The sequence below is a fragment of the Apus apus genome, chromosome 1, assembly GCF_020740795.1.
Source record: "Apus apus isolate bApuApu2 chromosome 1, bApuApu2.pri.cur, whole genome shotgun sequence".
Classification (NCBI taxonomy): domain Eukaryota; kingdom Metazoa; phylum Chordata; class Aves; order Apodiformes; family Apodidae; genus Apus; species Apus apus.
This window is the reverse complement of record NC_067282.1, coordinates 142426752-142454620: the sequence shown is the minus strand read 5'-3', so window position 1 is coordinate 142454620 and position 27869 is coordinate 142426752. Positions and strand designations below refer to the sequence as shown.

At 48.1% G+C, this 27869-nt stretch overlaps 1 protein-coding gene across 6 annotated transcripts in view; it reads right to left on the bottom strand.

Moving 5' to 3' along the window:
• The window catches only part of LOC127380225 (sodium- and chloride-dependent betaine transporter-like), a 65611-nt gene extending 44649 nt beyond the window's left edge, over positions 1-20962 (bottom strand). For 4 of the 6 annotated variants that reach the window (XM_051608912.1, XM_051608913.1, XM_051608918.1 and 1 more), the window contains exons 1-6: positions 19048-19164; positions 9744-9940; positions 5991-6125; positions 4514-4654; positions 2844-2931; positions 1137-1269 (exon numbers count right to left, since the gene is read on the bottom strand). In XM_051608912.1, the coding sequence (XP_051464872.1) occupies positions 1137-1269; positions 2844-2931; positions 4514-4654; positions 5991-6125; positions 9744-9936 (690 nt within the window). In that variant the 5' untranslated portion in view covers positions 9937-9940; positions 19048-19164. Of the gene's footprint in view, positions 1-1136; positions 1270-2843; positions 2932-4513; positions 4655-5990; positions 6126-9743; positions 9941-16686; positions 16812-19047; positions 19165-20776 lie in introns of those variants that run through there. The other 2 variants (XM_051608914.1, XM_051608915.1) reach the window with 2 other exon arrangements.
• Between the last annotated feature and the right edge of the window lie 6907 nt (positions 20963-27869).

Below are 27869 nucleotides of genomic sequence, written 5' to 3'. Positions count from 1 at the left end.
CAAGCATACGTGTCACACAATTTGTAACACAAAAAATTAATTATAAGAAGATAAAGGCAATTCAATCAAATCTATTACAAACAGCTCATTTCAGGTCACAGTCTGAGCATCACCTTTAAAAACTACATTTTTATGTTTTTTTAGTGCATTTGTTTCATATTAATTTTTACAAAATGTTTTCAGATGTTTTATAAGTTAGCTCTATTAAAATGGGTGTCCAGTGCAACTTTAAGGTAGGAGATGAGATTTGACACTGGAACACAGGTGTCCAGTACTATAGGGAACATCTGTCAATACTAGGGAGAGTGATTTTAAGGGAAAAGTGGAATTTGGTTCCCCTCCTTCTGGTATTGGGGCATCCCCTGACTGCCCACAAGACCCAACTATCAATAATGACCCACCAATCTCATTGCAGCTCCAGGAAGGAAGGAGGTCCTGAACAAGTCAAGGCCATAGCAGTGTCCCTAACATCCACCCCTAGGCATCACACACTCATGCACTCCAAAAAGTTAACCAGTCCACAGGATCTATGGGATCACATCAGTAGGAAGTATGGGTTCCAGCCTCACTATTGAAATGCAGTAAGTGACATGCTGAGCCAAAAACCAAGAGCCAAGGAGAGTACAAAGGAGAGCACAAAGGCACCACTCCCACACTGAGTGTTCTGCAGAATAAAGAAGCAGGAGAGATTCATTATCTATTCACTGAGCTGGTTACAGGCAGCAGCTTGTCTGTTTTGCTCAAGTGTTTAATTATTGCCAGGGATTGGAAGTTTGCTACTGCAGAGGATCTTGTTAAAAACACCAGAAAGTCACACCAGGACAACACACTAGTGAGTGGATGATACCCAAAGGCACCTTGGGAGTGTCTATCAGCCACTGTGGGTACCTGCAAGGGAAAAGGTGACCCAACACTCCCCTCAGTTCCCAGGTCTTTCCCTGTTCTCCCTTCCTTGTTTGACCTTCCTCTCATGAGTCAAACACAACAAGTGTAAATCTGTATGGCCCCACCAGGTTTTAACTTTGGTGCTGTGTGTCTCCTTCCTCTAGTTGCAGAAAAGGGAAAAGAGATTGAGAAAGAAATGTAAGATGGGTACAAGGAGGCATATGGACCAGGAGGACAATCTCCATTCCTACTTTGCCTGTGGACTTGACCCCTTTCCAGATGCAGAAGTAGCAGATGATCCACGCCAGCAGGAGACACAGAGCCAGCTCCCAGCGCACAGTGCCCAGTTTGTGAATACCATCCGTGAGCCCCAGGACTCGCTTCCTGCCGGTGTCCAGGGACAGGGAGAGAAGCATTAACACCCCAGACCAAATCATCCATACAGAACTTTCCCACAATATCCCATCCAAAGACCGCCACATCACTGAGTACACACAAACCATCTGCCCAGGACTCCCAGCCATGTGAATCACCCCAGCTCTGCCCAGGGCTCCCCTCTCTGTCATTCATGCTCATGCTGTTCCACCATGCCCTGTAGCTGACCCAAGCCCTCCCTCTCTTCAAGCCCATGGCACTGTGCCCATCAGATCCACACGGCACAAAATCACCACCTGTCTCACATTGCTCTCTCACCCTGGCAGCTGCCCAGCAGATACTACTCAATCCAAAGAAGCCTGCCAATGCCATTGTCATCCCATGGCCACTGCTCTTCCTCTGGCCTCCCCATATACTAAAGACACCCCATATACAAGCATAAATGGCCTTTATGATTCCCATGCCTTTCCTTCAGCCTTGTTTTATGAAGATTAACCATCATGAAGATGGGCCATATGAGAGCTAAGCACTGCAGCTTATACAGTCCCCAGAAGTTCAACCCCACACTTTTTATTCTTCTGCACACTCTTCTCCAAACCAGTGCCCTCAGGGTCCCCTTGCCCTTGCAACCTCTGCAGAAAACATGGATAACCATTTCAGAGGGGTCCCAGCTCTCACTAAACAGTGTGTGCAAAGAATAAGGCAAGAGAGGAGGCCTAGCACTGTGCAGACTCTTTCTGTACCCACAGGCACATGTTGTCTTATATGTGCTCTGTGGTGGCTGCAAGGGACAAAGGACACTCAGCCCTCTCAAAGGCACTTTAGGACCCTTAAGCGGGAAAAATAAAATACTACTAAAGGTGAGCCCCTGACACCCTTCTTCCTTATCAGACCTTCCTCAGTTGAGTATGGAGAGGTAGTGTGGCCCCAGCAGCTATTTCAAACTCTCAAGGCAGCAGTGGTGACCCTCTCTGGGACACTGACTGGCCTGCTGCAGGACCTCCCACTCAGAGGTGTTTCATTGCCTCCAGCCCCATGATCAAACCTCCCTGAGACCCTCTCTGGCATCTCACACATGCAATTCAACCCCTGCCCTCTGAAGATGAGCCTGAGCAACCTGATGGACCTTTAGGAAACAAGCAAGACATGGTCAGAAGAAGGGGAAAGACAGTTTTATCCCTTTCAGTTTCCCTGTTCAGTCCACCCTGGCCTCTCACAGCTTGCCTGCCAACACCCAACACAAGTACCCCTTGCTTACAGCAAGTCCTCATCTTCTTTTGATACCTCCTTCTGTGGCCACACTCACCCAGGCAGCTCAGTGCCAGAAAGGGAACATGCCCATGCCTGTGGGCACAACAGCAACCCTGGGCAGGCACATTGCAAACAGGGTGTATCTAGTCCTCCTGCCCCTGGACTCTGTGTCATCTCCTTGGCAGCTTGGTACATTATGCTCCCCATGTTTGGGTGTGACACGTGGCACCTCTCTTGGTCCTACAGAGGTGCACAGCCCTCTGCACGGATACTCTACAGCTGCAGCCTTTGGATGAGAGAGGAGCCTGAACAGAGAAAAAGAGATCACATACTCCCAAAATTCAATCATTGGGGAGGTGGCATTCGCAGGCAAGGTCCTGTTGTCCAGGCTGGAGCTATTCAGAATGTCCACACAGAGATCTACCAAAAGAAAAGGAAGCTGATGAGCCAGGGAAATTCTCCAAGGCTCCTCCATGAGGGATGCTCCTTCCCCTCTCTGCCCTAACCCTCACTGTGGCACCACACAGCCCCTTTACCCTGTGCTGTAGAGCATCTCATTAAACTCTTGCCTCTCATTAGGCATCTCATTGAACTCTGGCTCTCCCCAGCTATGAATCCCAATCCAGTAGTAGACAGAGGGCTTTGGGAAGGGGAGAGGTGAAGGAGAGTGCAATTTCCTTCCAAGTAGAAACCAGATGGCTGCAAATTATAGACTATTGAGGGATGACCACCATGAGTAGCCAGGATAGAAAATCCCATTCTCCTCCCCCACCATGCACCTTTCCCTGTCCACACATGCATTCGTATGTTCACAGAAACCACAGATGCCTTCATGTTCTACTCTGTCATCCCCAACTCTGTCACATACTGTGAAATTCCTACCACCAGAACAGATGCCACACATCCCAGAAAAAACCCTTGTCTTGCATTTGGCAAGCAAAAGACAATCCACCAGAAAAGCAAGTAAGCCCAGCTCTGGGTGGGAAGCTTCTGCCTGTTAAGAGAACATCCTTTCCTTGCAAACAAACCTATTCTGAGGGAGCTGAAGGGATCAGATCCACTTTTTTAAAAGCCTGGTTGCCTCTGCTGGGATGAAGGGCAGTGGAAACTGTGAGTGAATGGCCTATAGCTTGGAGAAATTTAACATGTTACAGAAATGAATCATCTGACCCAAGAGAAAAAGGGAGGGAAGCAAAATACTTCCAAAGCTCTTTCCAGCCTAGCTTTCCACTGAAAGCAAACCAACCTGTTCAACATGCTAAGAAAGGTCTGTCAAGGACATCAGATCCATGAGGATTGCTTCACAACTACCCCATCTTCCTGGGAACAGCTCAAGTGCCTTGAATAAAACCAAAGCCAGGTCTTCTTTGCTGGGCACAGTTACGTGAATTGTGGGCATGAGGAGATGAGACCCCTGGTCAATGTATTGGTATAGAGGCTTGTGTGGATGTGATTAGATCAGAAAACCAGTGCTTTTAGAGCTTTGTGTTACTGGTTCCTGCACTGGGAGACCTGTACTGACGAAATTGTCTAGTGCAAGATGGAGCTGATTTAGCCAAAAGCTGAGGACATAAAGAAAACTGTTCAGCAAGTGGCAGCAACTGTCCCAGTAACTCCAAAGGAATGGGGTAAAGGGAACCATAAAATAAATTGTTGTACCAAAGCTATTGAAAAGTTCTGCCACATGAGGAGGAGTCTAGATTGGTTTGAAAACTCTCCTAAACCACCTACCACTCCTGCTTGCCAGAAAATGTTATGCTGCATTTTCAGTGAAATCTTTACACCCAAAATGTGTCCACGTGGAAATAGTTTTACTGTCCCCTGCTGCTAGGGGACTCACCCTTCCTGACTCTTGCCTACTGTGAATGAAGGCAGCTGCTTTTGCAGGAGACCCTAACCACATTGCAGCTCATTATACTTTTTTATTGGAATTAAAAATGTTTTCTGCAAAACCCAAATAATTTCTGGGAATTGGGAAGGAGACAACCAAGGGAAGGTGTACCTGAGTTCCAGGGGTTATTGCAGCTGGCCCATGGTAGCACCGTGGTGAAGGAGCTGAACAGGTAGAAGAGTGCCCAGGACAGGATGATGATGTAGTAAATATTCAGATACCCCTCAATGATTTGTGAGGCATACCCAATTCCTGTGAAGGAAAGCAAAGGAGGTGAGGATGGGGCTGCCAACCAACTCCCAGTACGTTGGGTTTAACCCTCAAAGACACAGACCATGCCATGGTAAGAAGGGTGCAACCCCAACCACGTGGCTTAATAGAGAATAGGGCAAGACCTACCTTAGGGACAGCATCTTGTGACTGTGCATGCAGACAGGAAACATTGTTAGTATCTCTACACAGGTCTATGGTGGAACAGAGAGAAAGCCTTTCACTGATGGGAAAGGCTTCTCTTCTGCAGGAAAGCCAGCTCCAGCTTTTAAAGAAAAGACATGCAGGTGAGTTTCTTCTTTCTGAAAAGACTCAGGCAAAAATGGTTCTCACTGCATAAAGTCTTGTGTTGGGGCAAAAGTTAGGACCTAGGAGCTCAGCTCTGGTCTTGGGTCCTGCTTGTGCCCATCACTCATGGAGACATCAGAACAGTAATCAGGTAATGGGGTCAGAAAGGCCCAATTCATTTGTTTAAAACTGGTTTTCAGTGTCCTTTGAGATGCCACTGCTGTCCACCTCCAGGCCCCGTGCCAGAGCACAGGGGGTCTCCAGTGCAGGAGGTCCCAGAATCCCCAGGTTTCAAATAGCACCACTCACCTGTGCTTGAGCAAACTAATCAGGCTTTTAATCTGCCTGAGCACAGGTTTCTCTGACTGCAACACATAGGAAACAAGCTCTCCTCTGGACAGGAAAATTGTGGATGTTAGATTCATTAACATATTAATGCCATTAAACAACCTTCCCCATGGCCGCAGGAGTCCTGATTCACAGACGTGTGCCTTAACCACAACTCCAGCCCATCTCTGGGCTGTCAGGCCAGTGCATGCAGTGTGATTCCTCCCAGTTTGCAGGACACCAGCCTGCAAATGCTGCCACAGCAGCTCTGGGCACGGCAAGGGGCAGGGAATGTGCCATAACCCAGCCAGCCTTCCTCATCTTTGTCCCTCTTCAGTACTTTTCCTGAACTACATGCCAGTGTTTGTGTACAGACACTTCCATCCTCTTCCTCCTGCTTGCTGGCCATCCTGCTCCTCCTCTCTCCCTAGCTCTGATCGTCTCCCGGCAGAGACCGTGGCTGGGCTGGACCAGCACAGCCCCCAGCCAGCACCTCACACCCCAGTCACCTACAGGGGTGCTGAGGCACTGCCCCTGCACACACAGCAGTCACCAGGAGGGGAAAAACAAGGCTGGGACAGAGGGGAAGGGAGGGAGAATAAAGAAGAAAGAAACGAAAACAAAACAGAATAACATTTCTAAAAAAGGCTCTGAGTCACTAGTGGTTACAGTGCTGCCAGTAATTTCTGTACACTTGACTGACCTTCAAAGATGGGACAGATCTTCCTCCAGGCAGTGACCCCTCCCTGGCTGGTGTACTGTCCCAGCGCCGTCTCCAGGAAGAACAGGGGGATCCCGCAGGTGAAGAGGAAGATGAGGTAAGGGATGAGGAAGGCTCCTGCAGAGAGGGATAAGATGCTGCCTCAGAAACTTCTTCAAAATCTCATCCCCTGCCACCCCTAGCCAAGTTCCTGGGGCCACAGCTGGAGTCAGCTAGATAAGCACAAACATTTCTCTGAATTAACTGTGCAAGCTCTGCTAAAAAAAAAAAAAAAAAGTCTCCAACATCATTATTTTTTTGAAAAAAAATACTAGTGTGGTCTCTCTTGTGCTACTGCAGTACTTCTGCATTTGTTCTTGGCCAAAACCTAGAGATAAGGAGTAGCCAGGCCAGAGGATAAAAAGAACAGTTTCCCACAAGCAGTGCTGGAGAAGTTGTTCCTGCTTCACTCTCCTGACTTTGTTCTAGCTTTCAGCAGGAATCAGGTGAAGCAAAAGGAGCCCTTGTTTCACATAACCACATTTGTTCTGCCTTTCTCAGGAGCCATAGCAAAACTCCTACTTGCCCAGAGGATACAAACCTAGAGGCTGGTGACATTCCTTGGTAAGTAATAAATTTGTGAGGATAGACATTTTCTTGAGACATATTTCATGACAAATTTGAAAAGTAGTTTGCACCAAAAGAATGGAATTAGGGCATGGGCAGCCAAGTATCTTTCCAACACGAAAAAGCTTAACTTCCCTCTTCAGTTTAATTTTCTTTATTAAATACAGAGAAATGTCTTAAGAGAATCAGCCTGAAATGGCTCTCAGATTAACCCTGAGTGAAATGAAAATGAAAAGGGAGAGAAAGCAAGTTTTTTTCTACACACATTGACCAACAAAGGGTCAGAAAAGACAATAAAATTTTTAAAAAATGAAAAAAAGTTTAATGCCTAGGGTTTTTTCTTTCTTTTCAGTTCTGCTGCCAAACCAAAAACATCTGATATTTTCACTGTTCTGCTCAAAACTGCTCCTGAGATTTCAGTTTCACTGCTGACCTTTCTTCTATCACCTCACAGTTTTTCTCCCTGTCATTATGGTAGGTTTTCACACTTTTGCTCCTCTCCAGAGAGTCCAAGGCAACTGCCTTCCTCGCTGAATCAACTGCTGAGGTCTTGCCATCCCAAAGAGTAAACTTCTGGTCATGAGTACCTCCCAGTGCCTGGAGAGCATCTTGGCTGTTTGCAACCATGATGAGGGCCCCTTTCTTAGCCAAGCCAGACCTTGTCTCGCAGGCTGTCTCCTCCCCTGCCAGCACAGGCATTCACCCTGAAATTCCTTCCCATGACAATTAGCAGCTAGGAACACTTTCCCTTTGTTTTTAAGCCAACAATGTTCCAATAACAAGCAACACCCAAATTTCTCCGAAACACAGCTGTGCCATAGCTGCAGGGGACCTCGGGCCAGAGGGAGGGAGGCTGATTCACAGCATCAGTCCAGGTTTGCAGAGCTGGGAATAGGAACTACATATGCTAAACTAGAGGCAGCTACTGCTTTCAGAGCTACAAGACATCTCTCTGTATGTCAAATCTGCAATACAGTTCTATGTTGCACACAAATGAGCCTTTCAGCAGGTCCCAGACCCACTCCTTGATACCATTTTTCCCAGAGGTTGATTCGTTTTGTTCTCTGAGTGATGAGGGATTTCTTACACCCCTGTTGTCTTGTCTCTCTAAACCTTCCCAAAGTACTCACCACCTGCAACTCCCGTGTGATCTCAGTTTGCTGCTCCACTGGAGGAGACTCAGCCCTGAGAGGGCCCCCCAGAAACACACCCTGTCTCTTTATGAATCAGTAACAGGTTCAGGATGCTGAGCAATTAGATGGAATTTGAAAGTGCAATCATAGATAAGTTTACACTACGTTGCTTTACAGCAAGTTAGCACAACTGTTTTTATGACATCTGCCTTTACAGCTTTATAACCACATCGCTACATCCAAAGGTGGAGAAAGATGACAGGACAGCAGGTCTCCAGTTTGGGGTAGAGGTGTGAGTGGGACCAGGACACAACCATTATAGGTGGAAAACACCTGTTTTGCAATTTCAAGGACTTTTTGCATGGTGAGAATACCTTTGATTGTCATGGGAAAGACAGTGCCTTGTCCTTCACAAGCTTGTTGGCCATCTGGTTCCCTAGAGCCCTTGAAAGAGAAATGTACCTTCTGCAGTAGTATCATACTTTCTGCAAATGCAGTGTATAAGCTGTGAGGGAAGGACTCTGCCTTCCTAATTTTTCCCAAGCCCAGCCTTTTTAGCCTCTGAATCACAGCCTTAGATATTCCAGAGGAGTTTAATTAAAAAAGAAAAAACAAAGTTCTGCAGTGGAGATCTAAAATGAACAAAAGTGGCCTTTTTGCTTACACTAATTAGCATATAAATTGCAAAGACTACTGAACTAGATACCATACACACAAACTATGCAAAGATATCATCTGGGCTCAGGAAGAAATTTTCCATGCAAAACCCATGACTTCTCTCTCACAGCGTCAATGCAGAATGGACTGTTCAATCATATGCAATGGTGCATATGATTAGTAACCCATGCTGCTCTGACTTCCTTTTGGTTTCTCCAGTGCCTACCACCAAAAACCTCAGAGAAGGAGAGTAGAAGATCTCCTGAAAACCACCTCAGTCTCAAGAAAAACTCTATTCAATTTTCTTTAACCATCCTCTTAGCCAACTCCTATTTGGTTCAGAGGAGACATTGTATTGACTCCTGCTTGTTTTGAATAAACTCCAGTAACATCACAGGGGACAGAAACTACACAGTCCTGGGGTGAACTATAGCTGAGTCATCCATTGGTGAAAGCTCACAGCACCTTGGGAAGGAAAGGCCTCTGTGACACCGCCTGCAGAGAAAGGAAATTTAAAGGGGGGGAACATGCAAGTCCCAAAACATTATTTCAAGGTGTCTCTAGAGAACAAGAACAAAAGAGACATTATTGCTGTATTTGACATGCAATTCATTATTCCTCCTTTTCTTTTTTGAAGCTGGATTTTGACTCACCAAGAAAAGTTGGTGACAGTCAATTATTCCCTTCCTCTTTCCCAGTTTCATTTTATTGTTACAAGAAAATTAATTCTTAACTATGTCAAGATCTTGTTGCAGTATTACTGGAAAAGGGGAGTCATGCAAGATACAAAATGGAAGGGAATTAACTCTTCCTGGGGACAGGTTTCCCTAGCAGTGGGTTGACCACTGCGAAAACTGTTTCTAGGGAAGAGGTAGCAACATCCTTCTAGGAGGTATCAGGCCTCAGCAAGGATATCAACACCATAAAAGCCTTTCCTCCTCTGTACCAATTGTCTGAGAGAGATGGGGGTGCCACAGAGAGTGGGAAAAGGGAATTATGTAGAAGAAGGTTGCTGATGGCTTTCTGACTACTCACAGCATTTGATGGTTTCAGAAGACCACCTGTTTCTAAAGATGCCCAAAAGCCTTAAAGACCTGCTAAAGTTCAATTCGTCATACGAAACTGGGAGAGCTGCTTTGAGAAACAGTACTCACTGAGCAGCTAGATTCACCCCTCTGTTTTTATTCCTCCTGGTTTTGGAAGGAGCTAACTTTCTGGAGGAGAGAATAAGGGAGCACATGTGGAAGCACATGAAGCATAGGAGGAATGGGTCCAGGCACGCAGATATCTCTTGTTGTGCCTACAGACCTAGGACAACTCATGCATGCTGTGAACTTACCACCACCGTTCTTGTAGCAGAGGTATGGGAACCTCCACACATTACCCAGACCAATGATCTCCCCAGCCACAGACAGGACAAATTCCATTTTGCTACTCCATTGGCCTCTCTCTTCCATTTCATCTTTTTTTATCTCTTCAGGAGCTGTAATGGTCTCATTGGACACTCCTTCCTTAGCCTCAGCTCTTGTCATGGCTCTGTGGGATAGAAGAAAAATAAAACATGGGACATAGGGAGTTGCTGCAGGACAGGCTGGCAGGAAAAGGAGGGAGAGGACCAGACTCCACAACAGATGTGTTCTTAGTATCACTTTAAGGTTCTCTCATACTATGGAAAAATGGCTTCTTTAGCTTAAGCACAAATAATTTTCCCCAAGTTATGTGTGTGGGACAGAATGTCTGTACGGAATGGACAGAGGGAAGGTCATTGGTCAGGTGCAATGGGCCCACCTGCTCCACTCCTTCTCTGGACTCATGCCCAAATTTACCCTTCCTCCCCACACAGCCCCCTTCCTCATTCTCCCAGACCACCAGCCTTAGTGTGCCTCCATCTGCCTCTCCACACCCTGACTAAATGCTCTACCTCTCCATCATTGCTAGAAACTTGGCCAGGATTTTGGAAACAGCAGTTCAGAGGGAGAGAAAAGGAGCTGGAGCTGAAGTGGGGCAGAAGGAGTTTCCCTTCTCCCTGTGCTTTATACAGCAACTGTCTCTTTCTGGAATGGCTTCCAAGGACAGGATAGAAACGTTACAGATTAACAGGCTGAACAAGAATGGATTATCTACCATCTTACTTCAAGACATTGCCAGGAGCATTGTCTCTGACCCCCTGGGCACCATGTTACACTACCATACAGCCCCCCACCTCAGCAAAACACACACATGCTTAATTGACCTGGGCTCCTTTCAGTAACAAACAGGCATGAGCACGAGACCTCTACCTTTGCCCAATCCTGCAAAGAATACAGAGTGAGGAAACAAAGCTCCTGAGACCAGGTAGTTGTGAGGTGTTTCAGGCCTGGGCAAGGGAGTGTGAGTACTGAGATTGCAGAAGCTCAGTTATTGCAGTGAAAATGTTAGTAGGAAAAAGCCAAACCGTGGAAACACGGAGCAAATTCTGTTGGAAGAAAGTGTATTGAGTGTGACTGGGCCTGCAGGGTGGTACAAGGAAGACATTCTCAGTCTGTACTAAAACCTGAAGTATGTTTAGCATCACCTTAATTAATCAAAGTCAGTGGCTTCTTGTTACAAGATACAATTTTCTATTATACTTAAAGTACTTTAATTGGCTAGTTCATTTAAATCCAGCCAAAATTCACATAGTCCAGACTGAATCTTCTTCTTGACATTTTCATATTGTTCACAGGCATTTGATTATAGGATGAAATGAAAGTGAGAAGAGAGAAAGCTGCCTTTGACTCAGCTACAAAAAATTCCCCTCAAAAGCTTGCTCTGATGAGTTACCTGAGGCAAGGGTGCACATGTGGGTCCAGCCAGAAAGTACATGAAGAACAAGAGCAGAGTAGCTGATGAACTACACCAGGGAAGTTCTAACTCTAGCTACGTCTCACTGATGACATTACTGAGCAGAAGCTGGCCTTTGAAGGGTTGATTGCCATCAGCAATGATTACACATTCCCACATTGGGATGAGGAAACTACACTGGAAACAAGCCTCTCCAAAGCATCTCTGCTTCCATTCCCACCGAGATTACCAAGAAATCAGGGCTTTGTTCCTTCACATTAACTTACAGATTCAGATTGCTTGTGGTTTGATAGGGTTTTAATAGCACATCTGTCATTCCATGTCTCCTAAGGGGACATCCTCATTTCCAGAGAGCTTCAGGGACAGCATTTTGCATCCCACACAATAATTAATTATTCCACTGCTCCCAGATCTGCCCTGGACCACTTCAGCTTGCTCTCCCCCAGGAAAAGTCCAAGCACAGCTCTGAAGGTGGCTCAGGCCAGGGATCTCTCACAGTCAGCAGGTCAGTGATGAGCAACACCTCATCACCCTGGATGTCCTCTACCTGATAGGATCACCAAACTTATCCATCAACCTTTTTTACCAGGATGGTGCACCAGGACCATGACGGCAAACTATTCCCTCCCTCCTTGTGCCTAGTCTCTCTCCAGTCATCTCCTTCTGGGCTAGCATCACTGCATAAGCCATCTCATGGAGAGCAGGGAATACCAGGCAATCTGACCTAACTGGAAGTAAGAGCAAGTGTAGTCCTGACATCAGACTGGTCCAGAAACACAACAGCACTTGTTTTGGTGCACTTTTCAATGAGGCAAGGGGGAAGCAGGAGCAGAAACTTGTTGGCCATGCTTGCACTTACTACCACACAAGACAGCATCATTATCACCATGCCTCATTTGTTTCTGCTAGTTTCCCAGTGGAAATGAAATAATTTCCTAAATACTAACCCACTGGATAGGCCCTGGGGCAAAGAAAGGTTCTTGCATGTGAAGAGACAACTTGATAGGAAAGCATGGAGTTTTTTTGGCACGAGGCTTGTTTCCTATCTCTGTCATTGAAGTAAAGAAGGAAAACCAGATCTCACAGTGTAATGCACCAATTTCTCTCTAGATGCCCAGGGCAACAACAGTCTTCATTCCCCCATCTGCTGAAAGGCCCATCCTGTTCCCTTTGAGATCAGCAGCAGATTGCCATGGACTCTGAACGCAGAGGGCTAAATCCCATACAAAGCATTAACATTGCCTTTAGTAAGAGGGGCTGCAGCAGGAACAGGGGAGCATAAATGACAGAGAAGAGCATTCAAGCATCATTGAAGACCGTCCTCCAAGCTATATAGCTGCCTCTTCAAAAAAACTGCAGGAGGATTCTGATCCTCTATTAAACAGAATTATTTCCACAAAGGGCCTATACATGGGCAGTACACTGCAGTGGGCACAACCAGGCCCAGTGTCAAATGCAGGTGTACCAGGGCACTAAGGAAGCAACCTCCCTTTTCCCCCCAGCCCCTGCCCTTTATGGTCCATATGCTAGAAAGCACCTATTTACTGCTATGGCTTGCACTGCCCCAAATCCACCAAGTACTACAACACGTGTGGATCTACACTTGAGTGTGAAGCTGAATCAGTCCTCTAACAGGCTCATGCAAACCTCTAACCTCACATTTAAAGAAACTGGTGCAACCCAGAGACCAAGACATGCAGCCTAATGAGAGCACATGCAGAGCTAGCAGCTCTGCAGCTCACCAACAAGGAGGTCCTCCCAGTCCCACTTAACTTTCCTGCTAGGTTGGATTGGCAGGTGGAAACACTAGGTCCTCCAGCCAGTTATTTCTCAGCTTCTGAAGCCCAGGCAAGGCCTCTTTCCACATTGCTTGTTTGCAGTAAGGCCTGCCAGCTGGCTAATCAGTTCATTCAGATGCTGCAGCACAGCCTCCTCATCTTTGAGAGGAGCAGAGCTCCACACACTGTCAAACGTGAGAGAAAAAAGTTACATGTACTTAATGAAATGTGTTTGATCTGCCACAGTCCTTGGCACGTTCCAATTTGCTGCAGTCCAGGACCCATTACCAAGTACAATGATGCTTAAGTCTGGGCTTATTGGGGATGTAACGAGAAGCTGACAGGAGAAGACTTAGCTAATTCTTTGCTTTTATTCTTTTAATGCAAGGTGGCTCAAGAGCCTGCCTATTTCTACTAATATTTGTGTTTTACCTGGTTTTGTGTTAGACCTGTTTCACACATGCGGGAGGGGGAAAATCACCATTAGGGAGTCACCTCCTCTCACCTAACCCCAGGAAGGGAGCGCCAGCTGACAGCCTCAGCCCTGTCACCAGCCTCCACCTCAGGGACATCTGGACCCAGGCTTTGACTCTGCACCTGTCCTCTGACTCCTGAATAGGCCAGCACAAAGGACAGGATCTGGGACATTGCAATGGAGAACAGGGTTGGGACAAACACAGACCAGCAGGGGAGGTGAGGCATTTATGGCTTCATTTTCCAATTTTAAAATGGGGGAAAGCACCCTGGTTATGGAATCAAACCTTCTCAACTGGGAACAGGTGGTAGATTAAACCAGTGCCCAAAGTTCTGGCCTTCTGTTCCATGAGGTTCATCAGACCAAGCAATGCACAGCATTATGCATCTCCACTACTTCCTTCTTTGCTTTGCCTGCTGTTTCTATGAGAAGCCTATTCACACACCTCTGGCTCTTTCCTGAACGTCTAATCCTACTGTGACCTTGCCCTATATGTTCTCAGGCCAGATGGGGACTCAGATAACTTCTTCTGTCCACCTAGGAACAATCTGACTCTCCCACAGCAGCCGCAGCCACCCACTGTGTTACATCCTCCTCAACAGGCAGATGTTTTATTCTCCCTTTGGATGCCCCTCTCCTTATAATACATGAGTTTGGAGAAAAGACTTTGCCTCTCATTGCCTGCCTGCACTTTTTCTGCTGTTCCTTCATAAAAGTTTGGAGAAAAATCCTCCATCTCCTTCATTCCCAGCCTCTTTTTTTGCTCTTAAGGGTTTTTCCAACTCTTAAGATGCTGCTTACATAGCTCACAGTCAACCTGGACTCACTCAGCCACCACTACCATCTTCCCTCCTCAGCTCCTTCTAACCTTGCCAGTTTCTTCTAGAGGTGCCCTGCTGTATTTTGAACCCTCAGCACTTCCAGGAAGTGTTTTTTTCCAGGCCTAGAGTATCCTTTGCAGACATGAACTCTAGCCTGTTGTCTTACCACAGAGAGGAGGGGACAGCCCAGTGCAACAGGCAGCTCTGTATGAAATGATACTGGATTTGGTACTGGGCTTGGTGGAGGCAGCCACATTTTTCCCCACAAGATTTATTGCTGAGAAAATAAGAACACACCTGGATTCCCCCAGGCACTAGAGAGGAGGCAGCATGTAGGCAACTGTAAACACAGACAACAACAACAAGTTCAGTTCTTCGATATCTGATTGAGGTAGCCCAGTCTCCCCTTGATCACAAATTTTGGTGTGTGTTTGTCTCACACCTACCACCATGGGATCCTTAAAGTATGGCCACAAAAGGCAAGGAAAACCAAGGACAGCTCTCAAGCTCTGTGGACACTCACCACTTTTCTCTGATGCACTGAAGGCACAATGCAAAGCTGCAGGAAAACAGCATTTGTTGGCTTTATTTGGGAACAAGCTGCAACTAAAGGGAGGAGGCAGGAATCAGAAAGGAAAAAAAAAATGATAATCAAAGTGTCCTTCAAAAGAAAAACTCAGTCTCTCCCAGGGCAAAAAAGAGCTTGTTCAGGGCTGCTCAGGTAACTCAAGGAACAAGAGAGAGAAAAGAGAGATGAGAAAGATGAGAGAGAAGCTTCCCAGGGTTTTGGCACAGGAGGAAGAAGCCGTTAGAGGCTCTCCTAAACTTTTCTTCCCACAAACTTACTGCCTCTTCCCAACTGCTATCACAGAGGAGCTCCTACTGCTGGGAAGTTAACATCCTCCATTTGACCTCTTCTGCTGTTTTATCTTAAGGCAATTGAGAGGAGGACAATCTCAAGAGTGAACAGTAAAAGAAAGTGAACAGAGATGCCATTAAAAAGCAGCTGATAACATTTATTAGAAGCACAATTTGAAAGTACCTTTGGACACTCGTAGGTGCTGCCTGAGCTGCAGAAGGTAGAATCACAAGTGACACTGCAGACAGCTGCACTGCATTTCTATTTCTTGGTTTCCTTTTGAAACAAGCAGCAACCAAGCACATAAACTTCAATTTAAGGTGAGGAGAGAGGAATCAGAAAGCAAGCAGGCTAGGTTGGGCTGGGTTACAAAAAGAGGAGCAGGAGGACACAGAAAATTTTCTCGTTGCATAATAAGAGCCAGCAGTTAGTTGGCAGCCGAAATTCTGTGTCGCATTTCGATGGCAGGAGGTGGGGGCAGTTGTGGAAGCAGAGACAGAAAATCAGGGCTCAGCAAGGAACAGCAGTGCCAAGGTATAGCTCAAGGAACAAACCCAGTTAGATTAGTGCGTGGGGACTGCAACTGGAATAGGTCATATCTGCAAGATGGACAGGAGAACACTAGCAGCAGAAATAAGTGCTTTCCAGCCAATCTAAGAGCAGCTACATGAATGGGGATGGCTGCTTCCAAACCTGATTGCTGCTGGGGAACGGCTCGCTCCAGCTGCAAGGAGAAAGACAAGGAAAAATGTAGCAAGAGAAAAACTGATCAACTCCAAGACAGCAGTCAAAATTAAAATGTCTTTCATTTCAAGCTGTTGAAAGCTAGTTGGCTTTTTTACACCTTCTAATTAACTTCTAGGTTGTCTTGGCTGCAGGGCATTCCCTAAGCATCTGTTAAGCAAGGTTTGGGGGGCACAGGAGGTTGTCACAAGGATCAGATCCTGCTTACATTTTCTCCAACATGAAATAAGAGCAATGCTTGTGCAGTCAGGGAGTTTGCTGCTGACACCAGCAAGAGCGAGACAAGAAGCAACTGTGAGTTTAGTAATGACATGTACATCTGTGATGAAAGCTGCAAGGATTATAATAAAGCATCATCCTGCAGAGCATACACCCCCAACTCAAGAGGGGACCAAATGACTCCTGCCCTGCTCTCTACTGCCAGGACAGATCCTCCCACATACCTAGCAGTGACTGGACTTCCCTGAGGATCAGTAGCAAATGTCTTGCTAAAAGCAGTGTAGGCTGTTGTTCTCATTGTCAGTTCAGTGTCTGTGACCATGGCTCACCACCCTTGCTCTGGGATACAGAGATAAGGAGATGTTTTTTTTACTTCAGTCTAGAAAAAACCCAAGACTAACTGATGAAGTTCATAAATGGGGTGTAAATATGATCAGAAACCAGCCTTTGCGTCAAACCAGATACTCTCAAGACTTCCACTCAGCCCATAGTCAGGTTGTATCCACTGCCATATAGCAGAAGGCCCAGTAGCATGCAAAACCCATCAGGATCCAGCTTCTTACCACAGCAACAGGTCTCCTACGGATGGAGAGCCAGGCCAGCCCCAGGGCAGCCCCTGGAGCCACCCACTCCCTAGAGCCAGAGGCATCTGGCTGAAGTTCTGCAGCTGTGTCAGGCTTGCTAAGAGGTCCCTGTGCACAGCCCAAGTGTGGAGACAGCACAGCTCCTGTCACCGCCTGCAGGAACAGAGCAGGTGAATGGCACAGAGGGTGAAAGCCACACTGCTCCTGCACCCACTCTGCAAACAAGAACTGCAGGGCCACGGTGGGGCAGAGACCTTTGGTGCAGTCCTGAGGTGCACCACAGCGACAGGACAGAGTCCACAGGAGGGGACAGAGTGGCTACAGGGCTGCCACCTCACCGGGGCAGCAAATGCAGGGAGCAAGGCATGCCACCCAGCAGTCCTGTGCAGGTCAGGTGAAGGAAGGGAGGCCACCAGCCCCCAGTACTGTGGCTTGGCCCCCTGCTGCTGACCCCAAGGGGTTAGGGAAGGGTAGGCAGCAAAGCAGCTACCCCCTGCAAGTGCCTCTGGGTCCTCACAAACCTCCTAACCTCTAAAGTGCTTAAAAACCTTGCAGTCCCCTCCATGGGGCTGCTGCACAAGGATGGGAAAGTAGAAGAGCCAGCACTGCTGGTAGCCACCATCTCCAAAAGTCTGTCGTTCAAAGGCAGGAGAGCAGTACAGAGGATCTGGCATCTCACTGCTCTGGGCACTTCTAGCTAAACCCTTCCAGATAGGCACAGCCTGGCTAACTTCCCAAAAGCACAGCCTGGGGATGCTTGCTATCAGAGTGATGAGAAACAGGGAGCACAGGGAAGAATACTCAAGAAAAACTCTTCCAAAAGACAGGTGAGGTTATGGCATGACACATTACTTTATACCTCCCAGCACTGGGGGTGAGGGGAGCCAACAGCTTAGTTGACAGAGAGCAGTGCCATGGCACAGCTGTGTGTGCAGCCACAGCACAGCAGCAGAGAAGTGCTGGACGGGCTCCCTGCCATGACTGTCCCCACACTGGGCTCCCTTGTCAGCCCACACAGGGAGCCCAGCACCCCACATCCTGCTCCAGTGCAGGCTGGGGATCTACCTGGGCTGACCCTGGGCAGGCTCAGCCATCTCCAGTTGGTGCACAGGACAAGGCACATCATGTGAAACTGAGACAGGCAGAGGCATGTGCAGACTACAATTCTAGCAGTGTCGTAATCCCTTTCTAGCAGTGCCTGCTGTAACACTGCAATGTGAAGGGTCTGCATCCCACCTGAACCCTCCGAGAGGCAAGATACCTGCTTTCCAACCTGAGGTGCTAAAGCTTTCCTATAGCCCTGCCCAGCAGCACAAGACCCATTAGCCTGCACTCCTCAAGGACCACAGCTACACCACTAACCCAGCAAAGGTGGGCTGTTGCAGAGCTGCAAAGGTTGGGTCCAAGGTTTGGCCTCTGGTATCAGCAGCTGTCAAAGAGGAAAACCTGAGGCAATGGCATTTCCAATGGCATTGGATGAAAGCCTTGGTTAGTAGTGATTACTTTAAAAGCACTGTTGATTTAAGGTGACACAGATCAGATGTTATGAAACCCCTGTGTATTCTGCCTGGGTTTGTTCACAAATACATCCACAGATCCCCAAAATTCAGCACACGCACAAACCGTGCTTTCTCCCTGCCTCATCCCTATACAGGATCAAGTTTGATGAAGCCTTTGAGGCATGAGGAACAAGGAACACACTTCCAGGCATGTCTTTTAGAGCTGCAGCCCCCAAGCCCATGTGCCAGGAGGGCCAGCACCTCTGCAGAGCAGCTCAGGAGGAGAGGCAAGTCACTGCCTCAAGTTTGCAGGAGCTGAAATACCCACAGCCTACCTCCCTCCTAGCAAGCAACTTTCCTCTAGCCCCTGTTATCACCTAGCCATCACTACCCTTCATCACCATCCCTGTCTGGCCCACTCTCATCTCCTGTCTCAATCTTTCAGCTGTCTGAGTCCCTTTCTTTCTGTGGTCTGAGTCCCTTTTCTTTTCTCCACATCCCTCAGTACCAATTACCCATCCTCCAGGCATCTCTTTGCTCTGCAGCTTCCCAGCAGCCACCTCAGCAGAATTGCTGCCTGTCCTTTCCTATAGGAACCACTGAAAGAAAAACCTCTTCCCTGTGTTGATCCAAACTGATTATTTGCTCCCCATCCTCCAGCTCTCTCTTCCTTTGCTTAAGTTGGGAAGCTTTTCCCCATGCAGATTTGCTGGCCCACTCCCCAGTGCACAGCAGGCAGCTGGCAGGCAGCAGCTGGCTGCAGGAGGACCGGAGACACCAGTACTCCCAGCATGACATGCACATCCAGCCAGATCTGCTCAGTCAGTTCTTCCCGCCTCACCTGAACCCAATGCAGGTCTCTGTCGTGCAAGCCTGTCCTGTCCTGTCCTAGTGGAATCCAGGCAGGGAATCCAGTGAGTGTCAAAGAGACACAGCAAGAGTTAAGGCAAAGACTCCCCTCTCTCCTCCTCCTGTCCCTCCCCTTCCAACAGCTCCCCCCACCAAATTATCACCCAGCTCATGTGTGGGTGGTGGGAAGGGAGGTGCATCAGGTCAGGAGAACTTTCTCCCCAGTTCCCTTACAACATACACCTCTCCAGACCTTGAACTGAGGCCCCAACAGGAAAGCAAGAAAAGAAAGCAGCCACAGTCGGGCAGGGTAAAGGCCCAAAGTTTGGAAAGACCAGCTGCAGCAGTCAGTGGAGTGACTCCAGGTCCTTTTGACCTCAGTGGGATTAAGATCTCCCCTTGCAGGCCCAGGCTGGCTGCCACGTATCCCTACTGCTCTGGGGCTCCAGCACTTTAGGGGGATAGTGGCATCCCTTAAAATCATCCTGCCAACATGCAGAATGAATCATCTCCATCCCCAGGGACCACTACACTAAACCTGCTTCAGTAGCCAACTCGAGGCTCACCAACACCATCAGGCAGATGGAGCAAAAGGCAGAGAATGGGTGGAGTGGGAACATTTGTCCCGGGTTCAGACAGATCTCTCTGTGCCTGTGCAATGCACTGCAAGTGCAGACACAACTCACAGGGGAGAGCTCTGTCAGCAGGCAGAAATATTGCCGGAGTCTTTATTTTTATAATGCCTGTGTGCTTACTAGAAGTGAGTAATCCCTCTGTGCCTTTGCCCTGGCAGCTCTCCTTGTATCTGCCTCAACCCTGATGAGGTTTCCAGGGCTTCTCACAACCAACATGAGCAGCAGGCACCCCAGTTATGCCATTTCTCTCAAGATTGTTCAGCTCGGGTTTTATTTTTTTTTTTTTAAATGTTATGCTTAATGCTATCAATGTTTTGTCTTTTGCTTCATCTGCTAATGTGCCTGCCAAATTCCTATTGACCTTTTCGTGTACACATGTGGTCAAACCACAGCAGCACGTGGGATGGAAGCTAGGACACATGGCAACACAAGCTCTGATCTGCTCACCTGTGTCAGAGCTCACCAGATGAGTATCCCTCAGCCCCCCCCAGAGCAAAACCTGACAAAAGCCCTCACTGCCTCAGAGTGGGGAATCTGTAGGTTTAAGTGCTTGTACACTCTACAGAGGTCCTTTGTAATGTGTCAAAAAAGGTCCTCCACAGGTGCCAGAAGCCAGTGAATCAGATAGCATTAGAGCATGTCAGATTGCCCTGGGGACAAGGAAAGCTGGAGACGTGCGTGAAGGGAGTTGCCCTTGTGCCTGTCAGGATCCTTAGGATAAACCACTGAGCCCAGTGCTGGAGGCAGTAGGGTAGAACATCTCAGCTCACTTTGAGGATGCTTATTTACTACCTCAGCTGGCACTGGGGGCAGCCAGTGTGAATGCACACAGCGGGCCATTGCGAAGACGGGAAGGGCCCCTCAGAGTGAATGCTGGGGGATGTCCTCAGGGTTGGGGAGCTCTGAGCCAGCCCAGTCCTGTCCCAGAGGCCCCAGCTGGGCAATGGGGCTGTGAGGGCAAAGGACTGGGTGGCAGGTGGAGTAGGCAATGCCTCTTCACAGCAGCCAAAGACAACATGTAGTACCTTGTTTCCAGGATTAAAATTTCCAAGCATGCAATTTTTCAAAGCCCTGGCTTTCACCTACCATTTGTGCTGGTTGAATGGATTGGTTCCACATCCAAAGAAATACAGGCTGATTCTTCCATTGCATGGGCTGGGATCAACATCAGAGGGGCCAGGATCCTTCTTCTGCCTTTTGGGAGCTGCCTCTGAAGTCCTGAAAGATTGCAAAGTAAACATCTTATGCTGACTACACAACACAGGCACTGAACTACCTCTGTCACTACTTATGAAGGACAGTGCTGCTGCTCATCCTGCTACAGGGGACTGGTGTGACCCAGCATAGCTGGGGAAAAGGTGCAATAGGGGTTATCTAGATATGAAAACTGGACTGAGATAAGCCTAGGTAAGCCGAGCTGACCTAAAAACTTGATTTATCCACACTGAAGTGTTTCTCAAGAACATCTCAGGGTTTTTTTGCAAAACAGTAGATGGGAAATGACCTGTGACATTAAGGTAAAACAAGAAGGAAGTCAAGCTAAATGAAAACTTTATCCAGCAATGTGTGAAATTCATTCTCCAGCAGGAAAAAAAAGGCTGCAGTTTCTGCTTTCTACCCCAGAAGGTACCAGAATTTACATGCAGGCTTCAGAGTTTTCCACCAGGCAATAATACACTGTTTTTAAATCCTGCTACAGGCACGGGGAACCTTTATCTCACCATGGCAGCCCTCACTTGAGGGATTGCACTAGTGTGACAGCCCAGACTGAAAAACAGAAAATCACCTTCTGACCAACTCAGATGTGGGAATTACAGACTACACTCAGCATCATCCCAAAAGAGAGCAAGGGAAGGGATGACACACTCCCTGACCACTAATTGTCACCCTCACTGGCAGACACAGGCCCTGAGCTGGCACCCTGGGCTGTGCAGCTGTGCAGGTAGGTCAGGGCTGCTAAAGGACACAGCAGTCTGGCTCCAGGTCTCCCCACTGCAGGGGTTCCTCCCCTGCCATTGCCATGGGCAGAGACAGCTTCCTACAGGGACTAGCAGAGTGGCATTTTGTGTTGGGATGCAAATTTGCAAGCAAGCCCAATGAGAGGAGCCACAGCCAAGGCTCAGCTGGCACAGGAGATAGACATGGGCAGGGATGAGACCTGGGTGCTTCTGAGGAGGGAAAAATGCTGACCCTAGGAAAGGTGGCTTGGTGCAGATTTATGGAGGGAGCTGAAGGGGGAAGAAGACCTGCTGACAGCAGGGATGGGGAGAGTGTGGGCAAGGCCCAACAAGAGCTCTTAAACACTCCATACCCAAAAGGGAAGCACTGCTTGCAATAAATCCTGTAAATATTCAAAGCACCCCTCTCACTGGCCCTTCTCCAGGCAGCATGAACCTCTCTCAGAGCTGGGATGGTGCCCCTCCTCTGTGTGCAACTCTAACACTAGTAGCACCCTCACCACGAGGCATCCTGAGGCAAAGAGAATTGGTAGCATCCAATTTTGCAGGCAGGAAAACCAAGACAAGAGGAAGATCCATTGCTGTGCCTGAGGGGCAGCAGCTTTCTCACTGGAGGGCCCTTGAGCTGTAGGATACTCCCCTGCCTTGGAGTCTGTGGCCTTCCCAACTGGTTGGTCCCACCATGCCCAGTGACTGAGGTTTGGCTGCCTTTGCTGTTTTCAGCCATTTGAACCTGCTGCCCTGAGGATCTAGTTGATGCAGATGGGCTTCCCCACACATCTGAGTCCCCTGGGAGCCACCTCAAATCACCAGGACCAAGTGGCTCTCATAGGAGAGGCTTCCTCAAGTACACACAGGGTGCACAGGAGGAATGGGGAAGTCCTGTTGTCCCACCACACAGTGGGACCTGCTCCCACTGCAGCTGCCAACTCAGAGCCTGCTGCAGAGTGGGAAAACTCTCCTTGAAATGATCCGATTCCTTCAGCCTGCCAGGCCCAGGGCAGCTGGAAACCAGGGCTCAACCTACTGCACCAGCCTTTGCCCTGACGGATAGTGAACCCCAACCTCAGAAATGTCCTGCACCTTTGCAAAGGTGTCCTCCTCCCCACCTTGCTCACTGCCTGCCAGCTGGAAGTGCACCCTCACCTCCCTTTTTACCTTTCCTTGTCTTTCCTCAGAGAATATGTTGGCTTTTCTTATTATTTGGGTGTCCCAAATATTCCCTCCCTTTTGGATGGCTCCGACGTGCCTGCCAAAGAGCCAGCCTGGAGTAGCAGGCTGCCAACATCAGCCCATGCTGGGGCCATGCTCCCTGGCAGCACGGAGCCCTGGGCCCCATGCTGCTTCCCTCTTCAAAATGAGCTCATTTCCTCCCAGGCCAGCTACTGGGAGAAGTCTGTCAGCATGACACCCTACAGGTGCATTCAAAATACATTCCTGTTTTCCTAGCATTAGAGGCTGGGGGAGGCAGGCAATGAGTTTTATGTTGGAGACAAAGGAGCCAGCAGCCCTGGCTGCACCCCTTCCTAGGCCATAATGGGTAGAAGATGCCACTATCCTCACTTGTTCAGATTAATCCCACCTTTTGACACCTTTGCTAACACAAGAGGAAAGACACTGGTTCTCCCGCAGGCACAACGCTGCTGCTTCTTTCATCAAGAACTTGCCTAGCTGACTGCACGCTATGTTTGCAGAGGAGTTTCCCCAAGGCATTAGTATAATTTATATTTTTAACTTATGGCTAATTTCTGCTTAAATGAGACTGACTTCCTACAACAGTTTCACTGTAACTAATCACAAGTGAACATAACTAAAGCACTAAGTGCTAATGAGGCCCCACAGAACCATGATGGGCTCCGGCAGCTGCAGAACCACTCCTGTGCTGGGCTCCTGGAGAAGAGGAGGCTGTCAGGAGGCTCCGCCTTTGGAAGTATGGGCAGGATGAGACATCCCCTGTTTCACAGCATCCATGATGGGATTGTGGAGGAGAGGATGAGACATGGACAGACATCTCAGGAGCCCACTGTCAGCAGTCAAACTGGGCAGGAGGGAGGATTAGCGATGCTGGGGAGACATCTGTGGTCTAACAGCCTCTCTGAGTCTACCAGCAGTGCTTGCTGTTGATCAGAGGCCAAGGAAGACCACAGAAAAAAGGCAGGGAGAGGACATATGAGTATATGACTCTTCGCTCCTGCTTTCCCTTTCTGCTTCCTCAGGGCAGCTGAGCCTGTTGCCATGGGACAAGCCTTGTGACAGGAAACACCTCTGATGTGAAAGGCACGAGGATGGAAAGAACAAGGTCAGTCTGTGGGGACAGAGAAGTGCACGTTGTTGCCTAAAGTGACGTGACACTGGACAGGTCAGATGGAGAAAGGGGTAACAAAGTCACCAGTAACTTCTCAGAAGTAATGACTTCCTGAATCCATCTTTGTGCTCTCCCACAGGCGCTTCCCTTATCTTTGCCATGCAGATCCCCATCCTGCAGGCTGCTAACCACATTAGCAGACAAGGGCTCAGCCAAACACCCTACTCTGAGGGATATGCTCATTTGCACTGGCCTGTAGAACACATTTAACAGATTATTTGTGGATCTCTGCTTCACAGGATTACATATCCCACATGCTAAAATGTTAATCTTACTCTGTTTTCTTCATTTATGCACCATGGCCTGTCGTCTCCCACCACATCCACTTTTCTGGTCACCAAAATGTGCAACACAACCCACACTACATGATTCTTCAATAGCCATGGAAAACTGTCTTTTATAACACCAGTGGCAAAAGGAGAAGGACCTCTCAAGGCATCTGTTAGAACATGCTGGGAGCCTGAGGGTCCAGGATGCTCCCCATGGGAGCAGATGAATCCTGCTTCATAGGTCCACAGGTACGACCCCAAGATTTGAAGTCTCTCCTCTGCCCTATGTGAGCACCTCCATCCATGGAGGAGGACAGCAGGGTCAACACTATTTTTCTGCCCAATGAGAGGTCTGAGACTCTTCCACAGGCACCACTGATGCAAGCACCACAGTATGGGAAAAGCAGAGCCTGGCTTTCATGGACAGATGGATGAAAGGTTCAGCCATCCTTTCCAAGCATTAACGACCTGGGGTCGAATCTCAGGGGCTTCTTTATTTTTATGTGAATTTCTCATTTGAAACAAAACACAACACCAACAAACTAACTCATAAAAAGCCCTAGGCCTTTAATCTCATACTAGTTTTCCCAGTAATAATGAGTTGACTTCTCAGGCTAAGTTGCAGATTTTTTGATTCTGAAGGTTGGAAATTTGCAACCACACATCTCGTGTCTAAAGGGACATCAGCATCTCCCCCGCTGAAGAAGGTATGAGTGAGGTAAATTCCACAGACTGAAAAAAGAGGAGTACTGGGATGATCTCAAATGCAGTGAAAATCCCATTCACCATATTCCAGATCATGAACAATCACCATATTCCAAATTTCACCAAAATTCCTTCTAACCACAGGGTCTTAAAAAGTGCTGTGAAAAACATAATGTCAGGAATTTTCAAATATATTCATTTCAGATTTAGTCCATCAGCCTTCTCAATGAGCAACACAACAAGGCCAAGTGCAAGGTCCTGCACCTGGGTTGGCACAACCCCAGGCACAAATACAGGCTGGAGGGAGAATGACTAGAGAGCAGTCCTGAGGAGAAGGACTTGGGGGTGGTAGTAGATGAGAAGCTTGACATGAGCCTCCAGTGTGCGCTGGAGCCCAGAGAGCCAAACACATCCCGGGCTGCATCAAAAGAAGTGTGGCCAGCAGGGCCAAGGAAGTGATTCTGCCCCTTCTACTCTGCTCTGGTGAGACCCTACCTTGAGTACTGTGTACAGCTCTGGAGCCCTCAGCACAGGAAAGACATGGACGTGTTGGAGGGGGTCCAGAGAAGGGCCACCAAGAAGATCAAAGGCCTGGAGCACCTCTGCTATGAAGACAGGCTGAGGGAGTTGGGGCTGTTCAACCTAGAGAAGAGAAGGCTGTGGGGAGACCTTATAGCACCTTCCAGTACTCGAAAGGGGCCTCCAGGAAAGCTGAGGAGGGGCTTTTCATCAGAGAAGATAGTGATAGGACAAGGGGTAATGGTTTCAAAATGAGAGAGGGGAGATTTAGGTTAGATATTAGGAAGAAATTCTTCACTATAAGGGTGGTGAGGAACTGGAATGGGTTGCCCAGGGAGGTTGTTGATGCCCCATCCCTGGAGGTTTTTAAGGCCAGGTTGGATGAGGTTTTGTGCAACCTGGTCTACTGGTAGGGTTCCCTGCTCATGGCAGTGGGGTTGCAACTTGATGATCTTTAAGGTCCCTTCCCACTTTAATGATTCTGTGATTCTGTGTCAAGCCAGGTGTCACAGGTAGCAATACTTTGTCTTAAAGTCCTATCAGAAATAAGACATTTAAAATGTCCAGCAAAACCTTTTGTTTTCTTGCTTATCTGATCTGCTTAGCTCATCCAAAGTTTACACCAACTGGTTCATGTAGGAACACAGGCCTGGAAGGTCTCCTGGCTCATATATTACCAGGATCAATAAACCACATGCCCAATTCACTTGACACCAGACTATTTTGAAACAATGCAAGTCACAAGCCTTTCAGCAGACTCCCACTTGGTCTACATGCAGCTAAATATGTAGAGCTTTCCACATGCAGAGCATGTAGATTTTCTACATCAGCCATATTTTTTGAGATAGCTGTGGACAATTACTATTTTCCATTAGGGTTAAAATATCTTCCAAGTCAGCCAAACTTCTGTATCTATAAGATATTACTGGGAAATGAAAGTATAATTCTGTTTCAGATTACAGTCGCATGAGTAAAAATATCTGTTGCTGGAGCTTCTAAAATTATTCACACAAAAGACCAATAAAAAAAAAACAAAACTTACGTATTGAACTCCATTCACTCTGTTCTAGAAGCAATTTCTACCAGCCAGTACTATATCCAAGTGGCAGGGCAGCTGGATGGTCCAATCCTCCATCACACTTTGGGTTTGTTTCTAAGCCTTTTCCTACACGCAGTTTGCAAATAAGCATCACCACGTGCTGTGGCAGCTGGGGGATCTGGAGCTCTGAGACTCTGAGGCTGCCCAGGAAAGCTGTGACAGACGGTTCAGCTCTGACCTCCCACTCCCCAGCCCGATGCCTTCAGCCTCCCCGGCACTTTCTAGAGGCAGGGAGGGAGGTGTGCAGAAACCCAGTGGCTGAGATTTTGATAGAAGTGCAGGGCTGACCATGGGGGGAATTCACCCATGGTTGCACATCTAGCCTAGAATAAGAACCCAGCCACCTAAGATTCCCCTTGGAAAACAGGCTGGGAAAAGAGAAAACAGGCTGGAAATGAGGCGAGGTTTCCCCAGTCACTTTGGAACAGAGCCAATGAAGCCCCAGAGGACCATGAGATCCATGAGCTCTCCCTCCTGGGAGGTTAAATCTGCACCACCGCAAATCCTCCCAGCAGCAAATCCCTCAGTACCTGGTTCTCATCATGCAGTCTCTGTGAGCAAAAGCTCATGACCCCTTTTCATCACTGACCTGGCTCCCATTGAGATGGGAGGTGACCTGAGGGTTATCAGACTCCAACACCACTAAACCAGAGAAAACCAAGCCCAAAAACTTAGAGTCATAGAATTGTTTAGGTTGGAAAAGACCTTTAAGACCATCAAGTCCAACTGTTAACCTAACATGGCCAAGTCCACCACTAAACCATGTCCCTAAGCACTACATCTACGCATCTTTTAAATGCTTCCAGGGGTGGTGACTCCACCACTTCCCTGGGCAGCCTGTTCCAGTGCCTGGAAAGTGAAGAAATTCTTCCTAATATTCAACCTAAACCTCCCCTGACACAACTTGAGGCCTTTTCCTCTTGTTCTATTGCTTATTTCTTGGGAGAAGAGACCGGCCCCTATCTCCCTACACACTCCTTTCAGGTAGCTGAAGAGCAATGAGGACTCTCCTCAGCCTCCTTTTCTCCAGACCAAATAACCCCAGTTCCCTCAGCCGTTCCTCAGAAGACCTGTGCTCTAGACCCTTCACCAGCTTCCTTGCCTTGCTTTGGACACGCTTCCAGCCCCTCAATGTCCTTCTTGCAGCGAGGGGCCCAAAATTAAGCACAATATTCGAGGTGTGGCCTCACCAGCGCCAAGAACAGGGGAAACTCGCCATTGCCTAGAGGTCTAAGCCAGCCCGGGAGGCACCTGCCTGCAGACA